This window comes from Oncorhynchus masou, chromosome 31 (genome assembly GCF_036934945.1).
Source record: "Oncorhynchus masou masou isolate Uvic2021 chromosome 31, UVic_Omas_1.1, whole genome shotgun sequence".
Taxonomy (NCBI): Eukaryota; Metazoa; Chordata; class Actinopteri; order Salmoniformes; family Salmonidae; genus Oncorhynchus; species Oncorhynchus masou.
The window spans coordinates 57511976-57534588 of record NC_088242.1 but is presented as its reverse complement, the minus strand read 5'-3'; the positions used below and the strand labels follow the sequence as shown (position 1 = coordinate 57534588).

General features: G+C 43.5%; 2 protein-coding genes across 4 annotated transcripts in view; both read right to left on the bottom strand.

The window, feature by feature from the left end:
- Positions 1–9160: 9160 nt before the first annotated feature.
- LOC135524168 (ras association domain-containing protein 10-like) lies at positions 9161–11317 on the bottom strand. Its single transcript, XM_064951437.1, has one exon. It carries the CDS (start codon positions 10974–10976, stop codon positions 9579–9581), a length of 1398 nt encoding a protein of 465 aa, XP_064807509.1. The 5' UTR covers positions 10977–11317; the 3' UTR covers positions 9161–9578.
- A 1334-nt stretch (positions 11318–12651) lies between these two features.
- The window catches only part of LOC135524167 (transcriptional enhancer factor TEF-1-like), a 44072-nt gene continuing 34110 nt past the window's right edge, over positions 12652–22613 (bottom strand). For all 3 annotated transcript variants that reach the window (XM_064951434.1, XM_064951436.1, XM_064951435.1), the window contains 6 exons: positions 21766–21827; positions 21408–21532; positions 20494–20667; positions 19036–19176; positions 17583–17735; positions 12652–17433 (listed from right to left, as the gene is read on the bottom strand). In XM_064951434.1, coding sequence (XP_064807506.1) covers positions 17320–17433; positions 17583–17735; positions 19036–19176; positions 20494–20667; positions 21408–21532; positions 21766–21827 — 769 coding nt within the window. In that variant the 3' untranslated portion in view covers positions 12652–17319. The remainder of the gene's footprint in view (positions 17434–17582; positions 17736–19035; positions 19177–20493; positions 20668–21407; positions 21533–21765; positions 21828–22613) is intronic.

Below are 22613 nucleotides of genomic sequence, written 5' to 3'. Positions count from 1 at the left end.
CCATCGTTAAGTTTGCCGACGACACAATTGTGGTAGGCCTGATCACCGACAACGATGAGACAGCCTAAACGGAGAAGGTCGTAGACCTGGCAGTGTGTTGTGAGGAAAACAACCTCTCCCTCAACGTGGGCAAGACAAAAGAGATTGTCGTTGACTAGAGGAAACGGAGAGCCGAACACGCCCCCCATTTGCAACTGCTCTGCATCCGACCGCAAGGAGCTCCAGAGGATAGTGCATATGGCCCAGTACATCACTGAGGCCGAACTTCCTGCCATCCAAGACCTCTATTCCAGGCGATAGCAGAAGAAGGACCAAAGAATTGGGGAAGATTCCAGCCACCCAATTCATAGCCTGCTCTTTCTACGTCACGGCAAGCGGTACCGGATGCCAAGTCTGGGGCCAAAAGGCTCCTGAACAGCTTTTAACCCCAAGCCATAAGACTGCCAAACAGTTAATTAAATGGCTACCCGGACTATTTACATTGAACCCCCTTAATTTATCGTTTAAAAAAATGCATGCACTCTCTTGCACACTCACTTTACCCACTCACTCACACATACTACACTGACACTCCAACACACACACACACACACACGCACACACGCGCAAACACACACACACACACACACACACACACACACACACACACACACACACACACACACACACACACACACACACACACACACACACACACACACACACACACACACATCAACACACACACACTACATGAGCTCACACACACAAAACACACACACAAGCATATTCACACCACACACACACTCACACAGACACACTTTCGCACTCTTCACATACGCTGCTGCTACTCTGTTCATTATCTATCCTGATTGCCTAGTCACTGTTACCCCTACCTACATGTACATACTGTATTACCTCAACAACCTCGTACCCCTGCACATCGACTCGGTACTGGTAGTCCTTGTATATCGCCTTGTTATTGTTTTTATTGTGTTACTATTTCCTTTTTTATTTATCAAATAATTGTCTTGCTTTTTAACTCTGCATTGTTGGGAACAATCTTGTAAGTCAGCATTTCCCTGTAAAGTCTACACTGTTGTATTCGGCTGTTGTATTCGGCTGTTGTATTCGGCTGATGTATTCGGCTGTTGTATTCGGCTGTTGTATTCGGCTGATGTATTCGGCTGTTGTATTCGGCTGTTGTATTCGGCTGTTGTATTCGGCTGTTGTATTCGGCTGATGTATTCGGCTGTTGTATTCGGCTGTTGTATTCGGCTGTTGTATTCGGCTGATGTATTCGGCTGTTGTATTTGGCTGATGTGTTCGGCTGTTGTATTCGGCTGTTGTATTCGGCGCATGTGACCAATACAAATTTGATTTGATTTGATTCATTTGCACCATGCCTGTTGGGTGCTGTGTTGTGCAGAGGCTAACATTAGCGCAGGCTCTAATTTAAGACTCGCATAATGGATAAGTTTTGTGGTGTGGCACAAGCACAACTCCCTGCTCAACGTGAGTGACGTGACTGGCTCCTGTGAGAACCAGTTTAAGTGCTGTGAGCCTGTTCTTTACTTCACCATCTCCTCCTTACAGACACACGTGCCAGCTCCAACCTGTTCACTCTGATAGCTCTGATCGCTGCATGGGAATATTAGAAGTAGTAGGACTAGAACATACGGCTGTTGGTATTATATCATAAAAGCAAAATGTCACTATTTACTGGCCTACCAAACTGTTTTGCATAATTACTGTATATCATTTTTTGCAATATCTACTTCAGTGCATGACACCTGTTCCCTTGCGTGGATGATGTGTGGGAAAGTTATGCCAGTTGGTGTGGAAGTGTACACACACACACACACACACACATAGGTATGTAGAGGAACGCCGTGTCCTGCGCTGAGTGAGTCATTATAACGGGTTGCCACACACGGGCGTGTTTGTCTTTGACAGGCCCGTGGAACGTGAGGTCAAGGAAACCTGCTGGATGTATTTACTCTGGTAAATGTTTAATCCATCGAGCCTTTCCACACTAGCTGGACGCCTGTTTGTCTGCAGCTCTTTGTTTCCCAGTCCAGTGTAGCCCTCAGTCCAAATCCTGTGTGATGATCTACTCCCATGTTAAAACTGGACAAACGTACAGTTCATCCCGAAAGTATTCAGACCCTTTGACTTTTTCCACATGTTGTTACGTTATAACCTTATTCTAATGTGGATTCAATTGTCGTCGTCCCCCTCATCAATCTACACATATTACCTCATAATGACAAAGTAAAAACAGCTTTTTAGACATGTTTGCAAATGTATTATTAAAAATACAAAACTTAAATATTATATTTACATAAGTATTCAGACCCTTTACTCAGTACTTTTTGAAGCACCTTAGGCAGCAATTACAGCCTTGAGTCTTCTTGCGTATGACGTTACAAGCTTGGCACACCTGTATTTGGGGAGTTTCTCCCATTCTTCTCTGCAGATCCTCTCAAGCTCCGTAAGGTTGGATGGAGAGTGTCGCTGCGCAGCTATTTTCAGGTCACTCCAGAAATGTTGGATCGGGTTCTCTGCATCATCATTGACCACAAAAACATCTGATATATTTGTTGTCTGCTGTTTGGTTGTGTTAGAATCCAAGTTAACATGTTATTTTACAGACAAATCAATTGAAATTTTGTAAACAACAGGTGTATACTAACAGTGAAATGCTTTGTTTGTTGTCCGAGCACCACACTGTCAGGTCTCTGAGCCCCTCCCTATAGGCTGTCTCATCATCATCATCGGTGATCAGGCATACCACTATCATGTGGTTGACAAACTTAATGATGGCGTTAGAGTCGTGCACGGCCACGCGGTCGTGTGTGAGCAGGGAGCAGAGGAGGGGACTAAGCATGCACCCCTGAGGAGTGGGTTCAGGGTGGAGTGGGTCCAGGGTGGAATGGGTCCAGAGTGTCTGGGATAATGGTGCTGATGTGAGCCATGACCAGCCTTTCAAAGCATTTCATGGCTACAGATGTGAGTGTTACGCTGTGATAGTCATTTAGACAAGTTACCTTGGCGTTCATGGGCACAGGGACTATGGTGGTCTGCTTGAAACATGTAGGTATTACAGAATGGGTCAGGAAGAGGTGAAAATGCCAGTGAAGACACTTGACAGCTGGTCAGTGCATGTTCTGAGTACGGGTCCTGGTTATCTGTCTGTCCCTGTGGCTTTGTGAATGTTAACCTGTTTAAAGGTCTTACTCACATCGGCTACGGAGAGCGTGATCACACAGTCATCTGGAACAGCTGGTGCTCTTACGCATGGTTTAGTGTTGCTTGTCTCGAAGAGAGAATAGAAGGCATTTAGCTTGTCTAGTAGGCTCGCGTCACTGGGCAGCTCGTGGCTGGGTTTCCCTTTGCAATCCATGATAATTTGAAAACCCTGCCACATCCGACAAGCATCAGAGCCAATGTAGTAGGATTCAATCTTAGTCCTGTATTGACGATATCCCTGTTTGATGGTTCGTCGGAGGGCGTAGCGGGATTTGTTATAAGCGTTCTTGAAAGCTGCAGCTCTAGTCTTTAGTTCAGTGCAAATATTGCCTGTAATTCATGGCTTCTGGTTGGCATATGTTCAGTGGGTATAGATAGTCATCACCCCCTTTCAAAACGTTTACCTTTTGTTGCCTTTCAGCCTGAAATGAAAACACATATGGCACCACCCAGACCCTGCATAGATCAGGCTGTCTCTCCAAACTGGATGACCGGGCAAGGAGGAGACTGATCAGAAAGGCTACCCAAGAAACCAATGGCAACTTTGAAGGAGCTTCAGGCCTTTATGGCAAAGACTCGTCAATGTGTGCAATATTACGAGCGCTCCACAAATCTGGTCTCTATGGGAGGGTGGCAAGAATAAAACTACTCCTCAAAAAAAGCCACATCAAGTATTGTTTGAGCTTTGCCAAAAAGCACATTGTAGACTCCGAGGCCAACTGGCAAATGATGCTGTGGTCAGATGAGACCAAAATGTTATTTTTGTCCTGAAAGCGAAACGATATGTCTGAGGAATATCTAATACATATTTCCACCCCAAGAAAACCAAGCCTACAGTAAAGTACAGCGGTGGCAGCATCCTGTTGTGGGGGTGTTTCTCTTCAGCAGGGACTGGAGCACTTGTCAGGATAGAAGGGAAAATGAAAAGTGCAAAATACCGACCATATTATTGAGGAGAACCTGCAGCCCTCTGCCAGGAAGTTTAAAATGGGAAGACGGTTCCTATTTTAACATGACAATGACCCAAAGCACACTGCCAAAGCAACTGTACAGTGGCTGAAGGACAAGAAGGTGAATGTCCTTGAGTGGCCTACAGTAGTCATATCTCTGGCATAAATCCCATTGAGAATCTGTGGAATGACTTGAAGAGTGCAGTCCATGAGCGGTCACCATGCAATTTGACTGAGGTCGAACAATTCCGCAAGGAAGAATGGGAAAATAATGCACAGTCTAGGTGTGCAAAGTTTGTAGAGACGTATTCAAAGAGACTCATGGCTGTAATTCAAGCAAAAGGTGGTTCCACCAAGTATTAACTCAGGGGGTGTTCACTTATCCAAATAGGGTATTTTACAGTTTAAATTTAATAAATGTTCAGAGTTTTTTAGAAATGTTTCTTCACTTGGGTATTGTGGGTTGCTGTGTGTAAATAAACCCGGAAAAAGTCTAATTTTATGTGTTCTCTTTTCAGGCTGTAAGGCAACAAAAGGGGAACATTTTTAAAGAGGGTGGTGACTTTCTACACCCACTGTACATATGGTCACTGTTGGGATGACATCGTCGATGCATTTATTAAGGAAGCCAATGACTGATGTGGTAAACTCCTCAATGCTATTGGATGAGTCCCAGAACATATTCCAGTCTGTGCTAGCGAAACAGTCCCGTAGCTTAGCATCCGCTTCACCGGACCACATCCGTATTGAGTGGATCACTTCTACTTCCTGTTTGAGTTTTTGCTTGTAAGCAGGAATCAGGAGGATAGAGTTATGGTCAGATTTGCCAAATGGAGGGCGAGGGATAGCTTTTTATGCGTCTCTGTGTGTGGAGTAAAGGTTTTCGAGAGTTTTTTCTACTTTAGTTGCACAGGTGACATGCTGGTAGACATTTCAGGATTTCAGTTTTCCTGCATTAAAATCACCAGCCACTAGGAGCTCTGCTTCTGGATGAGCATTTTCTTGTTTGATTATAGCCTTATACAGCTCGTTGAATGCAGTCTTAGTGCCAGCATCAGTTTGTGGTGGTAAATAGATAGCGAAAAGTACAGACAAAAACTCTCTTGTTAAATAGTATGGTCTACATCTTATCATGAGCTATTCTAACTCAGGCGAGCAGAACCTCAAGACCTCCTTAACATTAGAGATCATGCATCAGCTGTTAACAAAGAGACACACACCAACCCCTAGAGTTTACCCGACGCTGCCGTCATGTCCTGCCGATGCATACGATCAGCGCCCAACAAAAACACAAAACAGCAGGCTGGTATTTTAAAAATACATAGCTGGTTTACAGAGCATTAATTGGTCCTATTGGTCCTGCATGTTAGAGCAACCCAGTTGAGCTACTTTGCTTTAGAACTAGGAATGGAGCAAGACAAACGAACCCATCCCTCTATAATAGGCCTATAAATCAATATGGCTGAGTGGTTCTTCAGGTTGTGAGTGAGTTATGGCAGGGCTTGTGAGTGGCTCTGTCTGTGTGTAATTACTCTGTCAGATGGCACCACACAGCCTGGCTGAGTTGTCATCATCAAATATTTATAAGTCCACGCCTTAGTCTGGATGTTCCATGTTCATCCAGCCAGTCTGACTGATAAACAGAGAACAGAGCAGACAGGCTCATCAAGTTAATTAGACACTTTGCTAGGAGCTCTGACAGAACCCCCCCCCCCCTCTCTCTCCCTCTCTATGCTCTTTCTATATCGCCCTTTCAGGGCCACATTCAGTAGGAAAACATTGTCAAACGTTGCAGACAGAAATGTCATGAGCAGAGACTACATGTCCGAGAGGCATGTTCTACATAACATATTTATTCCTGAACGTATTTCAATGTTGTGCCCTGCTGAACATGCACCAGAGTTTGGTGTGACTAGAGGCTCAGCCACCCATCTGACAGGCCACTTGTGGAACACCTAGCTCCAGAGTAGAATAATCCCCTACTAGCCTATCTGGTCCATGGGTACTCCTCTCTAATGGTCTGGACAGGGATGAGAGTGGTTGGCAGTAAGCACTTTGAGATGTGTTATGTTCGGGCTGTCTGTCCGTCTGACGGAATATATGTTGGTTTTATTATATTGCACAGATTGTTTTCCTGACAGTAGTATTTTCTAACGACAGCCACCAGGGCCTATTGGATCCCATACGGATATTAACTGCTGGGCTCATTCCAGCCAACACATTATGAGCCTGGGTCATCTCATCTGAATGGTTTTGCACCATGCATGCATGGGATACATTTGAATATCACACAAGTCTCTTAAATTGGACTATTTATAAATATTTCTGTATGGAGCGATTCTCTTACACTTTGTCACGCATTGATGTCAATGGGAGACTAATGAACAATTCAGATGAAGTGGAAGTCAGGATTCTCCCTAAATGTTTTAGAGGGCTGGTCCTATTCAGCTCGACATGGCGTAAGAATGACCCTGGCCTTACAGGCTGCTGCTCTTTAACTATTTATAGGTCCGCTATCTCCTGAGGTTGATGACCCATGAGAACATCGCCAGGGCATGGTCCCATTCATTACTAAGGGTGCACTGCATGAGTGAAATAAGGGGTTGAAGAGTGCAGAAGGTCTCTCCGAGAGTGTCTTTTCCCTTATGTCTGCATTATGCAACTCCATTATGATAAAATCGTCCTGATAGTGTTATCATACAAATGTAGCAGAAATGACTGCCTCCCGAGTGGCGCAGTGGTCTAAGGCGTCACTACAGACCTGAGTTCGATCCCAGGCTGTGTCACAGCCGGCTGTAACCGGGAGACCCATGAGGCGGCACACATTTGGCCCAGAATCGTCCGAATTAGAGGCGTGTTTGGCCTGCTGGGATTTAGTGAATCCATGTGGCATGCCAGGCGCCTGCAAGCTGATTTTGGTCATCAGCTTGATGGTGTTTTCTCTGACATATTGGCATTGCTGGCTTCCGGGTTCAGCGAGCAGTGTGGCTTGGCAGGGTCATGTTTCGGAGGACGCATGGCTCTCGACCTTCGCCTCTCCCGAGTCAGTAGGGGAGTTGCAGCAATAGGACAAGACTGTAACTACCAATTGGATGTCACGAAATTGGAGAGAAAAAGGGGGTAATAGTACAAAAAAAACGTAGCAGAAATGGTACAGGAAATCCCTGGCACAGATGGTTATGCCTTTTTTTAAAGTACTGCATATGGCATAGTGTATGGATACGTTTGAGGTGAAAATGCTGTTTGAGGATAATGCAATAAGGTTGTGTTTCAGTGTTAGGCTATCGCTAACTGATGGTTGCCAGGGTGCTATCCACTAAAACGCTTTGTCTGTCTGTCTGTCTGTCTGTCTGCCTGCCTGCCTGCCTGCCTGCCTGCCTGCCTGCCTGCCTGCCTGTCTGTCTGTCTGTCTGTCTGTCTGTCTGTCTGTCTGTCTGTCTGTCGGCCTGCTTACTTGCCTCTCACTGGGATCAATTTCATACATATGGCACAACTAATCTCAGTGGTTTAGAGAACCAACATAGTATTAGTGTCACATCTGACACCTGCAAATTGTCAATCCCAGACATGAATGTTTTAGACATAAATGCCTGGATATGAATAACAACCATTTGAAGGCATATTCCATAAGCGGACTCTCCCCCTCTGTTGTCAAAAGTCATATTTAAAGCATCATGTGGCACTAGGCTGTTGGGGACTCAAATCCTCTGGATCTGAAACACAGACATCCCTTCTCACACAGTCCCAGTCCCAGCTCACCCCAAAACAGTAGAACATAAGGCCTGGCCCAGCCTTCATCTCTGACTTATGTAAACTCCACTGTTTTCAACCGAGTGAGCCAGGCTAGGCAGCTGCTCTCTGGCTGCTTTCATACAGCCCTGCTGCCCAGTGCCAAACGCAGCCCAGGGAGCAAACAGGGGGGGGCACAACAACACATAACGCCCAGACACAAAAGCAGACTGGGTTGCATAAACAGAAACAGTCTGGGTTTTGACTTTGGGATGTTGTATGTTGTCTGTCTTAGCTTTCCCAGCATTCATATACACTGCAGTTTCTATTACTTGTACTGACTCCTGATAGACTGATTGGATTAGAGCTCTCAAGTGGTTGTCCTGATATAAAGCATGCTGAGAACTACTGATCCATGAGGTTGATTGGCACAACAAATTGTACTGTAACTGAATAAGGCATTGCCATCAATAGGGTATTGGTATCATGATGTCAAGCAACCGGAGAGAAAGTGAGGATCAACTACACGGATTAATTAAACAATTACTGGGGTAAGGTGACAGCTAGTCTGGCCAATTTGCATTGGATTTGCATCAGCAGACTGGCATCTGACTATGAAAGGTTAGTCATGCTGAAACAACATGATCGATTAACAAAAACCTCCCTCTGGAGAATGTATTTTGATATTTCTAGAAGTTACCCTCTGGGAAACGCTACCTCGGCAGGTTTGAGCCTGGCTCTCCTAGGCAGATAGTGTTACAAAAACAACAACAGAAATCTGTGGGCCTAAAGATGGCCAGCAGATACGGCCTCCAGATGGATCGAATAGAGTTGCAGTTTAATGCACTGGCATCTATCCAACTTTTTGAACACCCACTTCAGAGTACAGTGAAAAGTTTGGAATGAAAATTACAAACCTAACAGTAAAAATGTCTGGAATTCCCTCGCTTGGTTAATAGTGAACCGTTTTCTCTGTTAGTGAAACAGTTTAGTAAAAAGGTATGCACTTACACTAATCATCATTAATGCAGAAGTTCATGCTCTGCTACTCCACAGACTCCAATTAAAAACAGCAGAACATGATCACACACCCCAAGGCATGGCCCCGAAAGGATGCAAAACATCTATCTACCATTTTTGACTTTCTCGTGAGGTAGGACTAATTCCAATGCAAATGAAATGTGTGATTCGCATAGCCAACTCTTAAATCATTTGTCCTACTTATGCATGTACTAAATCAAGCAGATCAATATTGGTTAATACTTTATTTCCACAGTAACCTGTATGTTTATAGTTGAATGTTCATAGTGATGTGGGTCTTTGCAGTTCAATGCAGTTGTTGTTTTCCCTAATTCTAAACACTTTCTGATAAATAGTACTTGTGACACAGAAACAGCATAGCAAGCTATATCCACTTTCCACAACTTTTGTCAGGATTTCAGAACAATTGGAATAATATGATCGTAAATTATATTGCTTGTCTATACCGGCTGAATATCTGAGAGTGGCCTATTTAAAGACAAGCTATTGTGGAGTGAGTTGACTATCATATATGTACGGTGTCCATGCTGAAGCCTTTTGTCCATGCTGAACATATTGTTTAGTGTAGAGGTTTCCACTGTCCCTGAGTTTGCGTTGCATATTTTCAACAGTTCAATAAAGAGTTAGCTACACCAGTGATTCACACACAGGTGTATTGTCAGAGTCCTGGCTATGCATGGAGCTCAGCCCCGTGTCTGAATCTTCGTCGTTCATGTCGCAGGTCTTGGACAGACCTCTGGTCTGCTCCACCCACCCACCGCTCTTCTCCAAGGAAGGCAACATGTCAGTCTCAGTGACACCAGAGTGTGCTTTATCAGCCTCGGGTAACTTTTCCTTATTTAAATTCATAGAGTGCATTTTTGCGAGCAAATCCGTTAGTTCTTTTTCTTTCGCGTCCCATAGCTCCTGGCTTAAGTCCAAATCACCCTTAACAGCCTCTAAATCCGTGTTTAAACGAAGACCAATATATAAACTGGTATCCAGCTTTGATTTGATTATCTTCCCCTCTAAAACCAAGTCGTTCTGTGATATACTGTTCACATCTGGCTCTGGGGCGGCGGCGCCTGACTGTGCTGCAGGCTGTGGAGCCACTGCAGCTACGGGGATGTTCACAGACTCCCCAAAACGTTCTGTGTCTTTGCCCGACAGCTCATCTTGCCGTCTTTTCATCCACCTTTGGTTTAGCTCCTCCTGAATTTCACCAGTGATGCATTCCACGAGAGCCTCGCGCTCTGTCAACTCCTCCTGAAGTCGCAGGACCTCCTCGCACCTAAGAGCGTACTCCTCAAACTGCGCAATAGCCTCCGCTGAACGTGGAACGTCCTCTAATGGATCAGCCTCCACGCTCGGTTCCACCATGTATGTGTCCTGCACATAATTGATACCATGTCTCTTAATTCTGTCAAAGTGCACTTTTGCCTCATACATCTCTATATCCCTATCCAACTCTTTGATCCTTTGGATCTGCTGGCGGATGGTGTGATCTTGCGAGATAACCAAGTGCACAAACGTTTCCAATTTCTCCACTGAGGATTTATCCTTAGGAAAAGTCTCTTCTCTCTTTTTGTTAATTTTGTCCAACTTTCTAAAAGCTTTTCGAACAATCCTCCGCTGCTTTTCTTGCGAGAAAGCCATTGTGGTCTTGGCTGCTCCCTTGAATACGCACGGATTGTCTTTGCTCTGAACGACTCGCGCCTCGGCGCTCCTGGGTCCGTTGTTCGGTAACGATGCCTCATTCTTCACCAACACAAACCTCACGTTTTCCTGCTCATCTCCCCAGGCGCTCCAGAGACGCAGGATTTTGGTTTTATTGGGTAACATCCTCTCAAAGCCTCTCCATTTCTCCACAATGCAGTAAGACTGGGGGGTCCCAGACTGCATCGCCGCTGACGCACCTTGTGGCAAGTTTTGGTCCTCCAGTAGAACTTTTACAACATCCGCGCAGGTGGTGCGTTTGGACAGCCCTGAGACCAGCTTCTCCTCCCGGCAGACCCATACTGATACCTTGCATTCTTCCTGCTCCATACTAGGAAGAAAAAAAACTCCAACCGAATTACTTATCAAAGTTTCTGCTCTCCTCTCGACTCCTCGGTCCCTGTTTTCAGGCGTTAAGAGAAAAGTGTGTCACACACCTTCGTTTGGAGCTGTCCTTATTCTTATGTTGGCATGTCATCATTCTCATGAAATAATCAGCTCAGTACTCCCCTCTATGTAGGATTATTCCCGTAGCAGACTCAAGAGGCACGCTGGGAAGTTGTTCAGCAGGGGGCATTACATTATCCCCGCAGACTTCCTTTTGGAACACTGTGCGCAGAGGAGGAACGGACGTCCTTCCTCTCGGTCGGCACGCACGGCTGTGTGTACATTTCTATGCAAACACTAAAGTATACGCCCTCCGCTCGCAACGGGACTCTCCAGTGTCTGTTGATCACCACACTACACCGCCACACTCCAGACGTTTTTGTATGTAACATTACCCGCTCACTTTGTGCAAATTTTACGCACCAATTTGCTTACTGTACTTTGTTCAAAAATACCATCATTCTGACCTGAAAGATTAAAAAGTGAACACATTTTAAATGGAGTGTTATATTTGTCAAATTAAATTAATTCAGGCAAGGGTCAGTCAGGGGCCCCCTTGTTTCACTCCATTATTTCACATCTTCATTACTTCTGATCGGTATTCTATAGAAACAAATCAAGCAAAACATAAATAAAAAATACAACTATTCATGGAGCTGCTCAGAATATAAATTATCTGCCCTCAATAACATGTAGCACACTTACCATTAATCCCACTTGTCTACAGTCTTTAGGCCAAACTGACCCTGCTAACCAAACCACTCACCCGAAAGAAATGTGAATGTGAACGAAGACCATATTTTCATAAAACAAAACAATTGTTTATCTGTGATTATTGCAGAGGTCTATTGGTGCATGGGGATTGTTGTGGTGGTGTAATATGTTAATGATCTGTCCAGAATCGCAGGTTGTCATTGGTCCCGCCTGGTTTATCTTCCTCTGACCCTGACAGGCCAAGTTTGTTGATGAAATAATATATATATGTATATATTTTTACCTTCATTTTAATAGGCAAGTCAGTTAAAAACAAATTCTTATTTTCAATGACGGCCTTGGAACAATGGGTTAACTGCAGAACGACAGATTTGTACCTTGTCAGCTCTGGGATTTGAACTTGCAACCTTTTGGTTACTAGTCCAACGCTCTAACCTCTAGGCTACCCTTAGAGCTCTAGGGCACTGTGACATATTATATATTTTTTCACCTTGTCGGCTCCGGTTGGTCAACCTTTCAGATGCTGGCCCGACACTCTAACCTTGATGCTACCTGATACACCAAATACTACATAACACCCCAGGCTGGAGGCTAATAATAATGTCAGGCAGGTTATACTCCAACATCAACATGGCCAGGAGATGTATTCAAAGAGAATTGCCATATCCGGGCTCAAGGAAAAAATCATTCAAGTTAATATTTACTCTCATGTGGGTGAACCGTTGCACAGTATCACTGCTCGCGAGGCCTGGTTCTTTTGGATATAGCTCCCCCTGTTGTGCATTAAGAGTATTGTATCGTTAGAGAAATATCAAAGGTAGGCTAGTAAAGAAATACAAATACTTAATTTGAGAGAAATTCATTGATGTTTGTGAGAAATTATGATTCATCATCAAATCAGAAACAGAATTGACCATTTCGTTTTATTGGATATTATATGCATATAAAGTTTCTAGAAAGCTATAAAATATCTAACACTTTAGCAATGAAGAAAAGGTTACAAAGCAAAGACCAGACCCTGCAGTAACAACACACATATTGTCAGTTTCTCTTTTTATATTCTTGTCTGAAGAATTCACAATCTTTAAGAAAATTAAAGATGACATTAAACATGTGTACCAGGACATCTCAGAATACATTCTTCTTTACACAAATCACTTTTTTATTTTTTATTATCTGCACGCAATGCTCTAAGGATGCCATCCAAACGGAGAAAAATGAAAGCCAATGTTGAAAACAATAGACGAAAGTTACCAGTACCGATAGACAAAGAGCACATGGCCCAGAGCTTTGCTGCTGATCTCAAAAATCTCCTTGTGCCCGTTTAAAATAATATCTTCAAAATACTTAAGTGTGAAATTTATATTCCAGGTTGACAGAACAGAGACACAGAGCCCAGCAGTGAAACCAACAGGCTTGTCTCTGGTTAAACTGGAGTCATCACAAAAGCATTGTAAAGTATAGCCTACATACAGCACATTCAAACAGAAACTACTGTGATGGTGGACACCCCAGGATCTAGTAACAATTATTACTAAGTTAGAAAACAGGTCAAAGGTCTTCCAAACATGACATAAACCCTGATCCATTGTCTTTACCCACAGTTTAACATACCACTATACTGCATTATGTTCTGGACTTGAATAAGTTAGTGTGCATACGATATTATGATAACACAATTGATCTACTGTGACAATGATGCTATAAACCTCCACAGGGAGATTCACTGTGAACTGAACATGCATCTAAGGGAACAATCGTTTCCCAAATAATAATAATAATTGGGTGGGTTCTTATATATGTCCTGTTTGACACGTACAAGTACACGAACACTCGCACTTGACTCCCTTATTGAGGAGGAATGTACTTACTATGACTGAGAAATGTGGTTGTCCCACCTAGCTATCTTAAAATTAACTCAATAACTGTATGTCGCTCTGGATGAGAGCGACTGCTAAATGACTAAACTGTAAAGTGTGGATCATACGCACGTGTGAATTGGAAATGTGTTGTTGTTGTTTGTTTTTTTCATTATCCCAACTCCCAGAGACACCCTCGGAGAGTGGGGTCACGACCATGGGGCTGCCATTATCAATGGCGACCCCGGAGCAAGTAGTGTTAATTGACAGATTTTTTTCACCTTGTCAGCTCAGGGATTTTAACTAGCGACCTTCCAGTTACTGGTCCAATGCTCTAACAGCGGGGCTACCTGCCGCCCAGCAATAGTCAAATTGTTGTGGTAATGAATACAGTTCTACAGGGACATGCATTGGAAAAGGCATTCTGGTGATCTCTTCCACCATTTTCTTAGGCTTTTTGGTTTAGCTTCTTTTAAACCTTTTCTTCACTGGAAAGTCATGACCAAAGGCACTTTATGCTACAGTGCAAAGGGACAATTGCACGTCTGAAATGTCTCCAGTTTTTTTGGTTTTTGAAAGGCAAGGCAAAGTTATTACTGCTATTACACACGGATCATGTTCATTGTAATAATCTACGTATGATTTACCAGTTATTTTGTACAACACGGTGAAATAGGTGCACATGTAGAACCACTAATAGTTAACCGTGTATTTATAATGGCCGACAGGACGCGTCACAAAATGTTATGTATTTTTCGATCCAAGCAAACCATTGGGCCATTGGTAGAAAGTTACTCACTAAGGCACTGTACACATAACACTGGGATGTATGGAGATTACAAGGCTGTCTTCCAGCTCAGGAAAGATCTCACAGCTTGAGTGGTGGAGATACAGTATCTGTAAGGATCCCATTCCCTACCACCACGGTTAATGTGCCCAATAGCGTAGGTCACCGATTGACAAGCAAAATAAGGCTGAATAGCATTCAGAACCAGGGAAACACAGATTAATATATGGGAGTGTTTTTGACTTCTGTGTTCCTCAGTCACTAAAAAGAGCAGGTTCATTCAACAAGTTTACTCCACCCTGCAATAACCATACAGAGGAACTAAGTGCTTTGGGATGGGTGACGACGGTAGTAGAGTGTCCATTTTGAATGTTCAATATGTGTATTCTATGATTTCTTTGCCTCATTGTCATACAGGCTAAAACCTTAGCAGCTCAGAGAAAAGAGAACATAGGAGCAATCTCTGATCTGTACACATTGTCTTGCTGTGTTCTCACAGTGCTTTTCCTCTTCGAATAAAATCACGTTTTATTGGTCGCATACACATATCTTGCAGATGTTATCGGGGGTGTAGCGAAATGCTTATGTTCCTAGCTCCAACAGTGCAGTAATACCTAACAATACAGGTTTATTTTTAGTTGGGCACAGGAGATATGATGCAGATATGAGAGAGCTGTGCTGCAAAGTGGTACCTGAATCATCATATATTTTATTTATAGTTTCAAAGTGTCCCTGGAATTATAACTATTACTGGTCTTCATTATAGTTTAGTATTTGCGCTGTTATCCAAAATGTACAAAATGTAAAACCTACATATTTTTTCTTTGGAAAATGTTTGTGTGATAGTGATGTTCACAAAGCTACATGTACACTACATGACCAAAAGTATGTGGACACCTGCTCGTTGAACATCCCATTCCAAAATCACGGGCATTAATATGGAGTTGGCCCCCTCTTTGCTCCACTCTTCTGGGAAGGCTTTCCACTAGATGTTGGAACAATGCTACAGGGACTTTCTTCCATTCAGCCACAAGGGCATTAGTGAGGTCAGGCACTGTGGTTGGGAGATTAGACCTGGCTCTCAGTAGGCGTTCCAATTCATCCTAAAGGTGTTCGATGGAGTTTAGGTCAAGGCTCTTTGCAGGCCAGTCAAGTTTTTCCACACCAATCTCAACAACAAAATTCTGTATGGACCTCGCTTTATGAACGGGGGCATTGTCATGCTGAAAAAAGAAAGGGGCATTCCCAAACTGTTGCCACAAAGTTGGAAGCACAGAATCGTCTAGAACTCTAGAATGTCATTGCATGCTGCAGCATTAATTATTTCCTTTCACTGGAACTAAGGGGCCGAGCCCAAACCAGGAATAACAGCCCAGACCACTATTCCACCTCCACCAACCAAACTTTACAGTTGGCACTATACATTGGGGCAGGTATCGTTCTCCTGGCAACCGCCAAACCCAGATTCATCCGTTGGACTGCCAGAAGGTGAAGCATAATTCATCACTCCAGAGAACGAGTTTCCACTGCTCCATAGACAAATGGCGGCGAGCTTTACACCACTCCAGCTGACGCTAGACATTGCACATGGTGATGTTAGGCTTGTGTGCGGCTGCTCAGCCATGGAAACCCATTTCGTGAAGCTCCCTATGAACAGTTATTGTGCTGACGTTGCTCCCAGAGGCAGTTTGGAACTCGGTAGTGAGTGTTGCAACCGAGGACAGACAATTGTTACGAGCTACGTGCTTCAGCACTCGGGGTCCAGTTCTGTGAGCTTGTGTGTCCTACCACTAATTTGATGGGGTGTCCACGTACGTTTGAGTATATAGTGTATGTAGTAACTGTTTGTATAGTTTTTTCTATTTATCTAATTAAGAAAGGCTATTATGATCTGTAATTGGTTGACATTGGTGATGACTACAGTATAAAAAGCTGGAAACTGATAGTAGTTTCCAAATGTAATCCACAGAACATCTCCCTATGTTACGCAATGCCCCTTCATATGTACACTTTCTACACTACAGACCTGAACTAGTCTGGAAAAATGGCACATGACACAACTATACCACAGATTGACAGCTGCACTCATACAAATATACATTAAAAAGACAAAAATATAATGATAATATTATCCGTGATAGACTTCACCCACAATGTAACCAAAGGACATTGTGGGTGGGATTTGTGTAGAGGCACAGCCACTTTCCATACGGTTGTCAAGTAAGTCATTCTGAAGGCGTGTTTCACTGGGCGGTTGCCTTGTGTCCTCCCCCACAACCCTGACAATACTCAGGGTATGTCCTTCAATGTCTTCCTTCCATCCTTCATAAGCTACATGTCCTTCAGGTTAGCGAGATCTATGTGATAGTTTGTCCCAGTTCTGAATGAAGCATGTTCACACTGAGTGTCAGGGCTAGATTCAATCAGATTGACATTCACATAGCGGTTGTTTTGGCAGTGTCAGGAGGTGGAACTGCAGAGAGCTGTCCAATCCACAAGCGGCTCGTTGCATTATTTTATTGCGGACACCGCCATTGGATGAAACAAAATCACACCCGACTATAATCTGACAAATCCCATACAGCCGCGTTGGAAGTTCATTCAGCAACGTTACAAGTTCAAACACTCGAATTAGACTGATAAGCTATAAATCCCCCCCATCCAAATTAACATGAAAACATGCGATTAGCCTAACATCTACGGGTTGACATTTGAAAGTCATTACTTCTAACATCGATAGAGTCTACACTTCCTCGAACTCCTAACGCGGTAAGGATATTAAGGAAGGGAGGGTTGCTGCCACACAAGGGCAGCCGCTCACCGATATTTCAGCTCATACCGCAGTTACACCTCCAACACCGCCAAAACATCTGCTATGCGGATGTCGGTTAACGTTCGATCTGATTGAAATCTAGGCCGCAGTCTCTTATTCCTTGACTAGCCGGTAGATGTGATGTTGAGCTCCGTGGTCGCTGTTCGACACCTCAAACACACACGCCATGCACAGCAGCGTCTCCTGTGTCTCTCTGTTGGTCACCACCTGAAAACACAAGAGAAATGCAATGTGAGACACGTAAGACACATACACGGAAACACACACATGCGCAGAGAGAAAGACAGACAAGACAGCCAGACACACACTTGTTATAAGTATACAAACAGATGGATGACTGAGTAGGACATCCTTACCAATAGGATGGTGAAGTTCTCCAGGACACTGTTCATCATGTATTTCTCAGGCAGGTGTTTGAGTTTGTGGATGAAGTTGATCATGTATTCACACATGGGGGAGCGACTTATCCTGTAGACAAAGCGTCCGTTCTCGAAGCGAGCATATTCCGTCTGAGGGGGAGGAAGAGAGAGAGAGAGAGAGAGAGAGAGAGAGAGAGAGAGAGAGAGAGAGAGAGAGAGAGAGAGATCACTGAGTGCAGCTCTTCACAAGAAAACAATTAAGTGATAATGCCCGAGAAGCCGGTGTTTGGAGGATATATTGGCACGGGTGTCGTCAAGGGCCGGCAAACCGTGCCAATATATCCTCCAAACACCGGCTTCTCGGGCATTATCACTGTTAATCAACGGGTTACCAACAAAAAAGGTTACTTTGCTGAATTTATTCATTATATTTCATCCTTCGACATGATATAGTCCCGACACAAATCTAGGGTTGCTACCCAAGCCGGCTGGTCGGTTCGGTTGCCAGAGATGCGACCCAGTCATTAAATCTTTTTATTCTGTATCTGTGGATGCGACCCAGTCGTTCGTTCAAAATGTTATTTTGCCATTCTGGCTGGCAATGTTCTTTTCCCTTGCTTGCTGGCTAGCCAACTACAGCTAACTCACAGTCATGTCAAACAGTGCAGCCAGAATAACAACAAAGTAGCAGCATTTGTATTTGTTTAAGCTGTTTTCTAGTGACATTTATTTGGATACATCCATAACAATGAGCTAATGATTTCACCTGAGGTAGAAAATGTGCTCTCTCGTCAGGACACTGTTGTTCAGAGGAGCAGGCCAACAATCACTTAAAACTGAAGCTGGAAAGACTGCAAACTAGCTGCACTTTGTTTCGTTTGACCTGTTTTCTATTGATAGTTCTTTGAATATATCCATAAAAATGATAATGACTCATGATTTCAACTGGCTGAGAAAAGCTATCTGCCTGTCTGTCTCATCCCGACTCCTGACACATTCATTACTACAGCTGGAGATTGAATTTGAATATTGAAACAATGTTGCAAGGTTTATACAAATCTCTGCTGTTGAAAAGTAAATGTTAGTCTAAAATAAATGTGGGAAAATGTCTAGATGCTTTTTATAGTGGAGATTAAGTTTATAAATTGCCTGGCTGGGCTGATGAGACAGTGGAATATGCAGTCAGTTGGAACAGATTAAATAGCCATTTTAAAGTCATAGACACGGGCTGGAATGCGGTTTTAACCAATCAGCATTCAGGATTAGACCCACCCACTGTATACATGAGGAGGAAACCATGTCCACCACAATCAAATAGGTGTTAAAACACTCATGTATGCAATTGTGAGAAACACACAAATATAAAAGTAGGTAATTGTGAGTAATTTGTGTCGTTTTATAGTTGCTTCTCCACCGAGCACACAGTAGTGTGTGCAGGACTAGGACTCACCTCCACCTTCTCAACCACCTGCTTGCCGAAGGAGCACACCTTGGTGGAGCATGTGATGGTCATGTTCTCAGAGCTCTCATACTGGCTGGTCACACCGTAGAAGGCCCCAGAGTCATCCTGGATGTTACAGTTCAGATCAGCCTGCATCGGGACAACATAACAGCAGAGGTTTAACTACATAGTCAAGCAAATGTTGACTAACAACGGCTAAAACAATGAGCTAAATGTTTACAACACATGCTGAAAATTTTTCAATTAAAAAGGGATTTTCTTTAAAATGTCAAGATTAACTTGAGGAAAGCATCTCGATGTAAAGGTTACTAAGGCAGCGAGGCCCTCCAGTGGCTCATGACAATACTTGCAATTATATTATTTGGCATGTCTGTATGCTGAGAATGAGTTGAGTGGCTATCTACCGGTAAACACTGTTGTACAATAATCTTGTGCTTCTGAATCTCAAATGAGGTGGAAAGAGGCTTTAGAAATATCCAAATGGCACAAGGCAGATATGAGAAATGGCCTGAATGGATGTAAAAATAAACTATTTAATAAGAGTCCTCTGAAGGGGAAAGTCTGTTTTCAGAGAACACTGAGTTCATCGTGTGAACAAAGGAATAAATAGCTCCTTCATTAAGTCAGCTGGTTATTAAGGCCTGTAATGATCAGAGGAGGGCGATTGTTTAGAGGGTGAGTGTCCATGTTTGAAATTCAGATGCAGTGGCTCTTCACTAATGTCTGAAGAGAGACTCACCGTCTTGTTTGCGTTTCCCATTTGAATTTCGAATTGAATTCATGTGGATGTGAACTAATATGGTCAAGTCTTAAAACCTATTAGTTGTAGATCATGAAACTATCTTTGTGTTGAACAAAATAAATGGGATTTGACTGAGTATCTCAAAGCTAATAGAGAACCAGCATGTATGTAACAAACAGAGGAATCAGGATGACATTATACTCGAGTTGTAACATTGTAAATCAAATAAAGCTTTTTTTTGGGGGGGGGGTCAATAGACCATATAGGATGTAATAGTAAGTAAAGCTGTGGAGAATGGTACCAGTAAATATTTGCACTTAGAGAGAGAAATGAGAGACAGAGACTCCATTGGCAGGGAGCTACTGCAATCTCCTTAGTTTGCCCCAATCTCTCACACCTGTCAGGGGGTAGGCAGGTGTTCAAACAAAGCCTCAATGCTACCACATCAGACCCTAGGGAAACGCACATACACACACATTCAAACACAAAACCATATCCTCGGCTTCACTCGTGATGCGTATACTTGAATGTACGTATCATTAAAGTTGTTTGTTCAGATGTAAATCGTGCTTTTTTGTGACGCCAAATTGTGTGGACAATAAAGGACGGGATTCAATTCGAGACACGTTATAGAGCAGCGCATTGGACAGCCGACAATGCGCCTTTTAAAAAGCATCATCGCGTGAATGTGCCATTAATCTCACCCAGAACTTGACCAGGAAAAAGGAGTTGTGAGGGCCCTTTCCAAAGAGCTCCTTCAGTCCTCCCTTCTTCTCTGGGAACTTATCGTAGATCTGCCGGATGTCCACAGCCTCCAGTAGGGCGTCGCTGTACGAGTAGTTAGTCTGTCCGATGTGGGCAAACAGGTGCTTGTTGTACTGATGAGAGAGAGAAAACAACAGGTTTAAAATAGATCCCTTCGATTTGCATTCTTTTATGACTTCTCCATTACCTGGAGGGCCAGTTTCTCCAGACACAGATTAAGCCTGGTCTTGAACTAAGAATGGTTTTCAACAGTTAATCTCCATTGAGAATGCATGTTAGTCCAGAATTAGAGTTAATCTATGTCTGGGAAACCGGCTCTAAAAGTTCAATCTCTCGTGACAAGGTTGTCATATCAAAATTCTATATGAATATTTCAAAATGATTTTAGCACGTCATGTATGATCTGGCAACCTCTTTAGAAGAGAAGTTGTTCTTTTCAGGGTTGTTTTAAAGTCACAGATGTGCACAGGCATAGCAGTATAAATACTGGTCTCAGATAACTCACTACCCCAAGATAAATGTCCGCTGTCATAGAACACAAGCAAAAAAGCAATAGCTAAGAAATAGTGACAAAATGACAAATCGGCTGTGCCAAGGTAAACATAGATTTTCCAGAGTCACTTAGGCATCACTTTGTATTTGGAGGGATTCTGCTTTGCTTGTGGCATTATTGTCCTTGTTTTACCTTCTCTGTCTGTGAGTGAAGACATGCCCCAGTTTGAGGCAGTACGGTTGACCTCAGGAATTGCCACTAGTTTGACCTGCTTTGGGACGCTGTCTGAGAAACAACTCCTGGTTTACCCCGGCGTGTTTTACTGTGCGTGGAAAGGAATACAGTGGGGCAGGTACTCACAGAGTCAGGGTCTCTCTGCTGCTCCAGGAAAGCAGAGAACTCCACCAGTCTGAGTTTGGTGGTCCCGATGGAGCGGCCCTGCCAGGCTGGAGCTGTAGGCGCGGGGGCTGTGGGAGGCTCGTACGCTGGGCAGGGTAACATATAACACCGTCAATTCACTATCCACCGTTTACCGACACTAACATCGCACCCCTCACTATCGTTATGGCCATTAGCTATAGCAATAGTAGCATTGGCTATGAAACAGTATTAATGTACTGGTAAATAGGTGCCATTGGAGTTTCCTTTTGAGCGTTGGCCTGAGAGGAATTGAAATGAGCTGATAGAAATAGTGTGGGTAGGGTAAAAGGTTTCTCACCTGAGATGGTGGTCGTTACAGCTGTCTGGATGGGGTAGGCCTGCTGGGCAAATGGCTTAACACTGAAGACAAAAAGACACAGAATCAGGAGGTTGACCTGGGTAAAAGAATGATCTGGCTCCATACCAGTTAGACCAGTGGTCACCAACCTTTTTCTGGGTCAAGATCACTTTCTGAGTCAAAATGCCGAGATCTACCACTCTTGATTTTTTATTTACACGACTTAAAACAAATGTAAGCCTATGCAACATTAACCAATTAAAAACAGCTCTGTAGCATTGAGAGTTGTGTAGTAGGCTATAGGCCCAATACATTATCACCGCATACTGGCTTTGCTTGGTTTTACCTGCCAATGCAGTGTTGTTCGGGACATTGTTTAAAATTATATTTAAACATTTGAGGTAGGCTATATGATCACACCGGGAATAGATGGTTGTATTACTTGTGAGGCACAGCTGAGTGAGCAACATATAAATAATTTGCTTTATATTTTACTGGGCTGACGGTGCATGCATCTGATGGTCAGTCTCACCGGAGGGAGAGAGCAGCAGACTGAGGGTCTGTCACTCAACATCCGTCTGCTCTCTCTTTCCTCCACTGACACTGACCAAAAAGGGCCACCGTCTTCCAACAATAGCAACAACGCAAACCTATAGATACACTTTCCTGCTCATTCATTACTGCTGCAGTGCTTGCTGTCGCGCTGGGTGGAAATAGGAAGAATACTCATTTTATGGCTTATAAAAGTGTTGAATACAAAGTGTTGACAGTGCTGAGTAAGAACTTAAACAAGAACGCACTCATAAAAACAACAGCTCTTTGCTGTATTTGTTGACAGTCTCTCTCTC

Bases quoted from the DNA above. Each gene is read 5' to 3' on its own strand.
- LOC135524168 (XM_064951437.1), bottom strand. From the start codon at position 10,976: ATGGAGCAGGAAGAATGCAAGGTATCAGTATGGGTCTGCCGGGAGGAG.